Source organism: Bombina bombina, chromosome 1, assembly GCF_027579735.1.
Source record: "Bombina bombina isolate aBomBom1 chromosome 1, aBomBom1.pri, whole genome shotgun sequence".
Classification (NCBI taxonomy): Eukaryota; Metazoa; Chordata; class Amphibia; order Anura; family Bombinatoridae; genus Bombina; species Bombina bombina.
Genome location: NC_069499.1, coordinates 528,461,105 through 528,473,339, shown reverse-complemented (window position 1 = coordinate 528,473,339; position 12,235 = coordinate 528,461,105). Strand labels below are relative to the sequence as shown.

At 42.1% G+C, this 12,235-nt stretch overlaps 1 protein-coding gene across 1 annotated transcript; it reads right to left on the bottom strand.

Annotated features, from left to right (window-relative positions):
• Positions 1-342: 342 nt before the first annotated feature.
• On the bottom strand, positions 343-1,946 carry LOC128659557 (gamma-crystallin 1-like). The gene is made up of 3 exons (XM_053713155.1): positions 1,938-1,946; positions 1,531-1,773; positions 343-674 (listed from the first exon to the last, which is right to left on the bottom strand). The coding sequence occupies exons 1-3, from the start codon at positions 1,944-1,946 to the stop codon at positions 402-404; spliced, it is 525 nt and encodes a 174-aa protein (XP_053569130.1). The 3' UTR covers positions 343-401.
• Positions 1,947-12,235: the final 10,289 nt, after the last annotated feature.

Genomic DNA, 12,235 nt, shown 5'->3' with positions numbered 1-12,235 from the left:
TTGATTAACAGATATGTGCAAAATCAGTATTCTCTCATTTATTATGTTAGCCATGTTGTATAAAAATGACTTATAAATAAATTATAATATCTACTGGTAAGCAAGATATGCAATGTACTGAATGAATAAAATAAGTGCACTAAAATAAAAAGAGTTGTGATTTAAACGCCACCATTTATTATGAAGTATAACCAGTTTGGTGTATTATATTCTTAGTTTTTAAGTTGATTGAAAAAATTATAGGTAAGTGCAAAAATGCCCAATAAGAAGCTTTAACTTACTATGTTTTAGTGTCAGTATTATGTAAAACAAATTGTGATAATAAATAAACAGAGAGAATAATCAGTTTTAGTAGATTTAATAATGACATTCTTATTATTATTACTAATTCAAGATATTTATCAATGATACATGACTCGTCTGAAGGAACCAACTCTGGAGTTCACAGCTCCCCAGTCATTATATCTTCTGTACTCTGCAGGTTTCAGGTAGTACTGTCGCCCCTTGTAGTTGGGTTCATCATAAAATACCCAGTGGCCATCAAATACATTGCATGAGTGGATGTCATGGTAATGGAATTGCTCAAAGACATGAGGACAATCTTCAGTGAACTCCATCATCTGGCCTTGGAAATTTTCTCGCTCATAAATTCTCATTCTGAATGGACCACGGTGCTTTAATTTAAAGGGGGAAAAATTAATCTAGTGCTTTTAAAATTAAGGCTTTCATGATATAGTATAGTATGTAGTAATTTCCAAATGACTTGCTATATTTACTGCAGAGTATTAAATGTGTGTGAAATTGTTCCTTCATGTATTTTAAAATAGATATTTTTGCACCATTTAAACCATCACCTGTTCTTCTCAAGGACATGTCCATAAAATGGGCTGAGTCTCTAGGTAAATCAGACTTGCTAATGTTATCTATTGCTAAACATAGTGAGGCATTGAAATGTAAATTATGGCTGAGCACAACCAGCTATTTTAGATTTAAAAATCTATCTCAATTGCCATCAAGTGATCAAGTTTAATTATTGCTACTATCTCTTGTTTACAAAGCGTTTCTACAGAGAATACATTTGTTATTTATATTTCAGTGTAGGTGGTGGTTTCTGCAGGGAAAAAACTGCTATTTCAAATGACAATATATAGGTAAAGGAGCTGTTTGCAAACAATTAAATACACTGGACAAATAGATCATTGGGAAAACATTAAAGAAAAGAAAATGTTCACATAACTTTTATGTCTATTCTCTAAATTTCAGAAAGAATACAATTATTTAATGTTGATTACAACCCAAATATTAGTAGTCAGACTAGAATAATTATTAATTTATATTGCTGGAACAAACAATTGAGAAAGTTTGGAATGTTAGTAATATGAAAGAATTTTCTAATGAGACATCTAAGAATCAACCTTTTAAGTCATTAGGATAATGCTAAAAAATAATACAAATTATAAAATGTAAAAAATTATCATAGACATCAACACAAAATATACACATTATTATGTCTTGAACTTAACTACATACTTGTGGAGTCAGACGGCAAGATCTGATGGAGTCATTGTAACCCATCCATTGCTGGAAATCAGGATATTCTCCTCTCCTGAGATAGTATTGGTGCCCCCTGTAATTTGTCTGTTCATAAAGAATCCAGTTGCCATTTTCTACCCGGATGGAGTTGCAGCGGCTGAAATATGAGGTCAGGTCTGATGAATCTGAGGTGCACTCATAGGAACGGCCCTGAAAGTTCTTGTCCTCATAGAAGATGATCTGTAGAGAAAATATTGTATTTATTATTATTTTTGTCATCATAAATATATTTTTTGAGTCTATAGCAAATACCAGAATTATTATTTATAAAAAGATATGTGTAAAATGAGTCTTCAATAAAGAGAACAAAATCCCTGTACACAGGTGCTCCAAAAGCCACTTACCTTAACCATTTTGGATGCTGTTCTGAAGCTTTTTGCTGTTTACATGCAAGAGAAGATCCCTTTTATACACAGTCTAGTGCTGATGTCTGCACACATTTGAACGGACAATGACAATGTTTTCTGTCTACTATGGAAAATGTATAGTTCTTTTGTGCTTTATTGTGTGAAAGACTTTTCCTCATTGTTTCAGTTTACTCACTGAGAGACATATGATGTTTTAACCCCTTAACAACCAAGGAAGTACGTCCTACAAAAAAGTCACTTAAGGAGCTGGAAGCAATCATGATTGTTTCCAGACACTTTAAGGGTATTGCAGTGATGCCTCTATATTAAGGAATCCTGCAATACCATTTTTTACACATCCGATGCAGAGAGAGCCACTCTGTGGCCCTTTCTTTGTCAGCCATAATGGTGCTGATCATTGGTGGGTGGGAGCAGTTACAGGGAGGTGGGTGGGCGGCCTATTGTTGATGCTTCTTCCGGATCCAAGCTCCAGTAGGTCCGTGAGCACGGGAGGAGGCATGAGCGGGGCTTGGGAGTGCGTGCACGGCCAAATTATCTGTGATAAGGATAGGGAAAGTGTGCAGGCAAAGATAGGGAAAGCGATCATGGAGGGGGAAAAAAGGTTTATAAAGTGATCCTGGAAGGGGAGGGGTGTAGGGTATTGAGGGTGGGAAGCTACACTACAGAAAATATACAGTTAATATTTGTTTTTATAAATAAAATGCAAATTTGTAAGTAAACTGGGTACTGGCAGACAGCTGCCAGTACCTAAGATGGGGGCCAATAGGTTGAGGGGGCTTAGAGAGCTGTTTGGGGGGATCAGGGCAGTTGGGGGGTAATGGGGGATACTACACTTTGTATAAAATATATTAAAAAAAATCTTTAAAAAAAACCTTTATTTTTATACTGGCAGACTTTCTGCCAGTACTCAAGATGGCAGTGACAATTGTGAGGTGGGGGAGGGAAGAGAGCTGCTTGAGGTGGGTCAGTGAGGGATCAGAGGGTGGCATGTGTCAGGTGGGAGGCTGATCTCTACACTAAAGCTAAAATTAACCCTAAAAGCTACCTAATTAACCCCGTCACTGCTGGGCATAATACAAGTGTGGTGCGCAGAGGCATTTAGCGGCCTTTTAATTACCAAAAAGCAACACCAAAGCCATATATGTCTGCTATTTCTGAACAAAGGCGATCCCAGAGAAGCATTTACAACCATTTGTGCCCTAATTGTACAATCTGTGAGTAAATCATTTCAGTGAGAAACCTAAAATTGTGAAAAATTTTATGTTTTTTTTTATTTGATCACATTTGGCAGTGAAATGGTGGCATGACATATACCAAATGGACCTAGATCAATACTTTGGGTTGTCTACTACACTACACTAAAGCTAAAATTAACCCTACAAACTCCCTAATTAATCCCTTCACTGCTGGGCATAATACACGTGTGGTGCACGGCGGCATTTAGCGGCCTTCTAATTACCAAAAAGCAATGCCAAAGCCATATAAGTCTGCTATTTCTGAACAAAGGGGATCCCAGAGAAGCATTTACCACCATTTGTGCCATAATTGCATAAGCTGTTTGTAAATAATTTCAGTTAGAAACCTAAAGTTTATGAAAAAGTTTATGAAAAAGTGAACTATCGCTAATTTTGAAATGGTTTTTTTTGGAAATAGCAAAGTGCTACTTGTATGTATTGCCCTATAACTTGCAAAAAAGCAAAGATCATGTAAACATTGGGTATTTCTAAACTCAGGACAAAAATTAGAAACTATTTATTTTGGTTGTTTTTGGTGGTTGTAGATGTGTAACAGATTTTGGGTGTCAAAGTTAGAGAATGTGTTTTTTTTTCAATTTTTTTCATCATATTTTATAATTTTTTATAGTAAGTTATAAGATATGATGAAAATAATGGTATCTTTAGAAAGTCCATTTAATGGCGAGAAAAAAACGGTATATAATATGTGTGGGTACAGTAATTGAGTAAGAGGAAAATTACAGCTAAACACAAACACTGCAGAAATGTAAAAATAGCCCTGGTCCCAAAAGGTCAGAAAATGGAAAAGTTCTCTCTCTCTCCCGCTCTCCTTTGCTCTCTTTCCCCCCTCTCATAAGATATGATGAAAATAATGGTATCTTTAGAAAGTCCATTTAATGGCGAGAAAAACGGTACTAGTCCTAAAGCCAGTTCACACGGGCCATTTTTTGCAGTTCAGCGGTCCCACCCCTTGCGCTCTCTCCCTCCCCTTCTCTTTTGCTCTCTCTCCCCCCTCTCTTTTGCGCTCTCCCCCTCTCTTTTGCACTCTCTTCCCCTCTCTTTTGAGCTCTCTATCTCCCCCCTCTCTTTTGCGCTCTCTCTCTACCTCCTCTCTTTTGCGCTCTCTCTCCCCCTTTCTTTTGCGCTCTCTCCCCCTCTCTTTTGTGCTCTCTCCTCCCCTCTCTTTTGCACTCTCTCTCTACCTCCTCTCTTTTGCGCTCTCTCTCTCTCCCCCTCTCTTTTGCACTCTCTCCCCCTCTCTTTTGGGTTCTCTCTCTCCCCCTCTCTTTTCCGCTCTCTCTCTCGCCCTCTCTTTTGCGCTCTCTCTCCCCTCCTCTCTTTTGCGATCTCTCTCCCCCCTCTCTTTTGCGCTCTACCCTCCTCTCTTTTGCATGCTCTTTCTCTCCCCTCTCTTTTGCTCTCTCTCTCCCCCTCTCTTTTGCTCTCTCTCCCCCTCTCATAAGATATGATGAAAATAATGGTATCTTTAGAAAGTCCATTTAATGGCAAGAAAAACGGTATATAATATGTGTGGGTACAGTAATTGAGTAAGAGGAAAATTACAGCTAAACACAAACACTGCAGAAATGTAAAAATAGCCCTGGTCCCAAACGGTCAGAAAATGGAAAAGTGCTGTGGTCCTTAAGGGGTTAAATAAGGGGAAGTGCAGTCTGTATGACAACACTGCTCAGTAACTCTAGAGTAGACAACGTTTGTAACACATTTGTCTCTTATGTCAAATTTACATAGTTGCCGATAATTCACAGTTGAAAGGCGTAAAAATGGTCACTTAAAAAAAATCAGCTTCATTTAACATACAGTTTGCATACTCATGCAATCCGTTTTACTAGTTCATGAAAAAACAGGCAGGTAATAACTGTAGTCTATTGGATTTAAAGGGCTAGATTATAAGTGGAGTGTAACCAGTGGCGTAGCGTGGGTTGTCAGCGCCCAGGGCAAGGCAAGTATTGCGCCCCCTAACCCATAGAAACAGGATCATATTTCACAGAGCAGAGTGTGAGTCAGATTTTTTTAGCGCCTTTGTCTCCAAAGGCTAATGGATAGCCGTGGTAACCTGTGCACTTGTGCAGCTTTGCAGGGGAAGTACAAGCTATGCTAACATCAGAAAGGAAGACAGGGCTGCTGGATTTTAGCTTGTAGCTTTGCTGCTGCAGCTGTTCTGATGTAAATACAAAATGCAGGTTTCTTAGCTCAGCACATTACACTGTGCAGACCATGCATAACAAAGCCAGGCATGTCATATCTGGCTGGCAGTAAGCAAGGTAGTTACAGTTATTGAGTGAGGGAAAACCATTGCTCTGCTTACAATGAACATTACATGCATATATATTTATGTGTAAAAACCCAGCAAACCTTTTCTCAAAGTTTAAGGGCTCTAGCTGCAGCCTGCAAAAATTGTAATAGATGTCTGTATCAAGAGTGAGACTTTCAACTGCTGAATATAAAGCACATGTATTACTAGCAACCTGCAGGGTGAGAAGATCTGTGCTGTGTTATGTAGTGTCCCTGACAGCTAATCAGCCTTCAGTTTCCTTTTTCATAAGCATGCATACACAGAAACACACACTACAGCATACACACATAAATTACAGATCTTATACAGTAGACACACGTGCACAGTCTCAAATATTCAGCAACACACATATGCTGCAGAGTATACAAATATACACACACACACACAACATACTCACACATGTACACAGTCTCAAATGCACAGCACTACACACACATATACTAAGTCTCAAATACACAGTAAAAAAAAAAAAAAGGGAAAATGTGTGTTTCTCTATATATTTGTAAACTACAGATTGCAACAAAAAAAAAAGGTTAGTCACAGGCCTAATAACCCTTTCAAACAACAAGTAATGTACCATGAGAATAATTGAGACAAATGCAGAAATCTTTCAGTTACTTTGTACTCTCTACATAAAACCTTCTATTTCTTCTATCTCTTTCACTTTGATCCCTACATGTCCGTATTTCTCTCACTCTGTGACCTGGCTGTTTCTCCCCGTTACACACACTGCATTGTCCTTCTCATTCTCACTCTTTATTTCCCTCACCTTTGCTTGACCTGGAAGCTCTGTGTACAAATGATCGTCTGGAGTCCTCAGTCCAGCTCCCTCCCTCCCTTACTCCTCCTCAGCACTCCTGGCTGAACAGTGAATCTGTTTATTTACCAGTGTGTTTGTAATCTAAGCAAGTTAGTGGTTAAGCATACCATGCAGGTGTTACCAGTTAAAGTTCTTCTACGGGGTAGGTGGCAGTAATAGCAGCAGCAGTACTCAAAGAGCAAGGAGCCTCATGCCTGCATTGGCTGCTGTGATCCAATACCAACATATACATGCTGATACACGATGTCTCAGTTACTTTGGCATGTGCAGCAGCAGGTATATGTGATTGGAGAAGAATGTGCATCACATGGCAACGTAGGAGCCAATACAGGGAGTGCAGAATTATTAGGCAAATGAGTATTTTGACCACATCATCCTCTTTATGCATGTTGTCTTACTCCAAGCTGTATAGGCTCGAAAGCCTACTACCAATTAAGCATATTAGGTGATGTGCATCTCTGTAATGAGAAGGGGTGTGGTCTAATGACATCAACACCCTATATCAGGTGTGCATAATTATTAGGCAACTTCCTTTCCTTTGGCAAAATGGGTCAAAAGAAGGACTTGACAGGCTCAGAAAAGTAAAAAATAGTGAGATATCTTGCAGAGGGATGCAGCACTCTTAAAATTGCAAAGCTTCTGAAGCGTGATCATCGAACAATCAAGCGTTTCATTCAAGATAGTCAACAGGGTCGCAAGAAGCGTGTGGAAAAACCAAGGCGCAAAATAACTGCCCATGAACTGAGAAAAGTCAAGCGTGCAGCTGCCAAGATGCCACTTGCCACCAGTTTGGCCGTATTTCAGAGCTGCAACATCACTGGAGTGCCCAAAAGCACAAGGTGTGCAATACTCAGAGACATGGCCAAGGTAAGAAAGGCTGAAAGACGACCACCACTGAACAAGACACACAAGCTGAAACGTCAAGACTGGGCCAAGAAATATCTCAAGACTGATTTTTCTAAGGTTTTATGGACTGATGAAATGAGAGTGAGTCTTGATGGGCCAGATGGATGGGCCCGTGGCTGGATTGGTAAAGGGCAGAGAGCTCCAGTCCGACTCAGACGCCAGCAAGGTGGAGGTGGAGTACTGGTTTGGGCTGGTATCATCAAAGATGAGCTTGTGGGGCCTTTTTGGGTTGAGGATGGAGTCAAGCTCAACTCCCAGTCCTACTGCCAGTTTCTGGAAGACACCTTCTTCAAGCAGTGGTAAAGGAAGAAGTCTGCATCCTTCAAGAAAAACATGATTTTCATGCAGGACAATGCTCCATCACACGCGTCCAAGTACTCCACAACGTGGCTGGCAAGAAAGGGTATAAAAGAAGAAAATCTAATGACATGGCCTCCTTGTTCACCTGATCTGAACCCCATTGAGAACCTGTGGTCCATCATCAAATGTGAGATTTACAAGGAGGGAAAACAGTACACCTCTCTGAACAGTGTCTGGGAGGCTGTGGTTGCTGCTGCACGCATTGTTGATGGTGAACAGATCAAAACACTGACAGAATCCATGGATGGCAGGCTTTTGAGTGTCCTTGCAAAGAAAGGTGGCTATATTGGTCACTGATTTGTTTTTGTTTTGTTTTTGAATGTCAGAAATGTATATTTGTGAATGTTGAGATGTTATATTGGTTTCACTGGTAAAAATAAATAATTGAAATGGGTATATATTTGTTTTTTGTTAAGTTGCCTAATAATTATGCACAGTAATAGTCACCTGCACACACAGATATCCCCCTAAAATAGCTATAACTAAAAACAAACTAAAAACTACTTCCAAAACTATTCAGTTTTGATATTAATGAGTTTTTTGGGTTCATTGAGAACATGGTTGTTGTTCAATAATAAAATGAATCCTCAAAAATACAACTTGCCTAATAATTCTGCACTCCCTGTAGAAAGGCAATTTTTTTTTATTTCTAGTACAGCGCAGAGTGGCTCAGGGGGTCGGGGGCAATGCGGGACTGTAGGGTGACCATGTCAGTGCGGGACAGACCCTTAAATTTGCAAATAGTGACAGTTGGGAGGACTGCAATAAAATACATTTATATATATAAAAAAAAAGATATATTTTTTTTAAAGTTTCCTCCCTTAGTGCTGCAGGAGGTATGATGTGAGACAGTAAGAGCGCAAATTTTGCGCCCCTAAGAATTACCACCCCTGTGGCCCCCCCCACGCTACGCCACTGAGTGTAACATATTGCTTCCTCAAAAGCGATATTTGCACTTCACATAGTAATACCAGCACACGCATTGCACCGAAGCTTTGCGCTCATTAGAGCTCGCTTCCATAGGCTCCAATGGGTGTCTCCTTCTAGTGCAGCTTGGGGGTAGGTCGCGAAACGATGGGCAGCAGATTGTAAATATATATGTACTAGTCCTAAAGCCAGTTCACACGGGCCATTTTTTGCAGTACAGCGGTCCCACCCCTTGCGCTCTCTCCCTCCCCTTCTCTTTTGCTCTCTCTCCCCCCTCTCTTTTGCGCTCTCCCCCTCTCTTTTGCACTCTCTTCCCCTCTATTTTGAGCTCTCTATCTCCCCCCTCTCTTTTGCGCTCTCTCTCTACCTCCTCTCTTTTGCGCTCTCTCTCTCCTCCTTTCTTTTGCGCTCTCTCCCCCTCTCTTTTGTGCTCTCTCTCTCCTCCCCTCTCTTTTGCGCTCTCTCTCTACCTCCTCTCTTTTGCGCTCTCTCTCTCTCCCCCTCTCTTTTGCACTCTCTCCCCCTCTCTATTGGGTTCTCTCTCTCCCCCTCTCTTTTCCGCTTTCTCTCTCGCCCTCTCTTTTGCGCTCTCTCTCCCCTCCTCTCTTTTGCGATCTCTCTCCCCCCTCTCTTTTGCGCTCTCTCTCTCCTCCTTTCTTTTGCGCTCTCTCCCCCTCTCTTTTGTGCTCTCTCTCTCCTCCCCTCTCTTTTGCGCTCTCTCTCTACCTCCTCTCTTTTGCGCTCTCTCTCTCTCCCCCTCTCTTTTGCACTCTCTCCCCTCTCTATTGGGTCCTCTCTCTCCCCCTCTCTTTTCCGCTTTCTCTCTCGCCCTCTCTTTTGCGCTCTCTCTCCCCTCCTCTCTTTTGCGATCTCTCTCCCCCTCTCTTTTGCGCTCTACCCTCCTCTCTTTTGCGTGCTCTCTCTCTCCCCTCTCTTTTGCTCTCTCTCTCCCCCTCTCTTTTGCTCTCTCTCCCCCCTCTCATTTGCTCTCTCTCTCTCTCCCCTTTCTTTTGCTCTCTCCATCCCTCTATTTTGCTCTCTCTCTCCCCCTCTCTTTTGCTCTCTCCCTCCCCTCTCTTTTGCTCTCTCTCCCCCTCTCTTTTGCTCTCTCTCCCCCCTCTCTCTATCTCTCTCTCCCCCCTCCTCCCCCCTCTATCTCCCCCTATCTCTCTCCCCTCTCTCTCTCCCCCTCTCTCTCTCTCCCCCCTCTCTCTCTCCCCCTCTCTCTCTCTCCCCCCTCTCTCTCATCCCCTCTCTCTCTCCCCCGTCTCTCTCTCTCTCCACCTCTCTCTCTCTCTCCCTCTCTCTCTCCCCCTCTCTCTCCCCCTCTCTCTCCCCCTTCTCTCTCCCCCTCTCTCTCCCCTCTCTCTCTCCCCTCTCTCTCTCTCTCTCTCTCTCTCCCCTCTATCTCCCCCCTCTCTCTCCCCCTCTCTCTCTCCCCTCTCTCCCCTCTCTCTCTCCCCTCTCTCTCTCTCTCTCCCCTCTCTCTCCCCCTCTCTCTCTATCTCTCTCCCCCTCTCTCTCCCCCCTCTCTCCCCCCTCTCTCTCCCCCCTCTCTCTCTCCCCCTCTCTCTATCTCCCCCCTTGCTCTCTCTCCCCCTTTTCTTTTGCTCTCTCTCTCTTTCCCCCTCTTATTTTCTCTCTCCCCCTCTATTTTTCTCTCTCTCCTCCCTCTCTTGCTCTTTCCCCTCTCTTATCCTATCTTTAACTCTTTCCCATCTCTTTTGTTCTCTCCCCCTCTTTCTATCTATCCCTCCCCCCTCTTTATCTCTCTCCCCTCTATCTTGCGTGTGCGTCCGACCCCGCCTCTTCATGCCCGGCCACACCCCATTCACATATGGCCACGCCCTGCTCATGCCCCGCTCATGCCCGCCCACTTCTGCCCGCACTGCAGATCAGGAAGGGGCTCTAAGGCCAGGTGTGTTTGTCCTCATGCTGTCTCTACTGCGCATGACAGCTTCGAACAAACTCACTTGGCCTTTTATAATATAGGGTATGAATATATACATATAAATGTATGTGTTAATATGTGTATATAGACATATTAATGATATAGAAAAAAGTCAAAGTGCAGGTTTGGCTATTTTCAAATATAATTTTAAGACTGTGAAAATGGAAAGGGCAGGAAATTGAAAAGTTAATTACCCCTGTATTGCAACATCATGGTGATCTGCTATGGAAGTAAATGTGGTGTTCACCCTGGGATATATGCCCTTCTTACACTTGCTATGCAGATTAGGTGACAGACGACTTCTCATCTGGAAAATCTATTTCACACTCAAAGATATACGTGTTCAAAAGAACAGAAGAGCACATATCTTCCTGGGATGACCATCCTGTCCATGTCCCTCTTCAAAGTCGATTGGAAGACTAGCCTAAGCGAAATGCTCCTTAGCTCCTTAGGCAAAGCTCTCCACCAATTTCTATTTGTGTAAGGTTCACACACAAGTCCGCTGTGTGGAGCTACCTGTTTATACGGGTTATGCTGCTATCTCCGTCCAATCCTGTGTGATGACGTTGCTAGGGGTGTGTGTATTGCCTCTGCCAAATCTGGAGGTAAGCGAGTAAAACAAAGTATAGAGCGTGGGATAGGTGTATAGTAAACTTAGTGTCAAAAAAGGAAGATGAACACTCTCTATAATATAAAACTCAAATTTATTAGGAAATTTAAAAAAAGGATAACAAAGCCACCCTTAAAGTAGACTGTTAGGATGCGCAGCACAGTCTTCTGGGCAGATTATCTGTAAATTTATCTGAGCTATCTATCAAAGCTTGAAGATCTGATTCGACTCTGGAGTGAAATGTTTCAATTACAGGACCCCTACTGTCAATTGGGTAAAATCTGGATTTATCTTTGAAAGGGATTCCACTGTTCACACTACCAGAGGCATTGTCAGTTTCAGATGCCAAATCCTGAAGTGAAATGACATCACAGACTTCTGTGAATGTCTGGAATTCAGGTATAGGAACAGCGGGATCACTAACAGATACTTTATGGGATGATGGGGAATCCGAATAATGTTTTTTGAGAGTAATGTTGCGAATGAAACGATAAATATCTATCATAATTTGAAACAAGTCAAATTGTTCTTTCTATCTATCCCTCCCCCCTCTTTATCTCTCTCCCCTCTATCTTGCGTGTGCGTCCGACCCTGCCTCTTCATGCCCGGCCACACCCCATTCACATATGACCACGCCCTGCTCATGCCCCGCTCACGCCCGCCCACTTCTGCCCACACTGCAGATCAGGAAGGGACTCTAAGGCCAGGTGTGTTTGTCCTCATGCTGTCTCTACTGCGCATGACAGCTTCGAACAAACTCACTTGGCCTTTTATAATATAGGGCATGAATATATACATATAAATGTATGTGTTAATATGTGTATATAGACATATTAATGATATAGAAAAAAGTCAAAGTGCAGGTTTGGCTATTTTCAAATATAATTTTAAGACTGTGAAAATGGAAAGGGCAGGAAATTGAAAAGTTAATTACCCCTGTATTGCAACATCATGGTGATCTGCTATGGAAGTAAATGTGGTGTTCACCCTGGGATATATGCCCTTCTTGCACTTGCTATGCAGATTAGGTGACAGACGACTTCTCATCTGGAAAATCTATTTCACACTCAAAGATATACGTGTTCAAAAGAACAGAAGAGCACTTATCTTCCTGGGATGACCATCCTGTCCATGTCCCTCTTCAAAGTCGA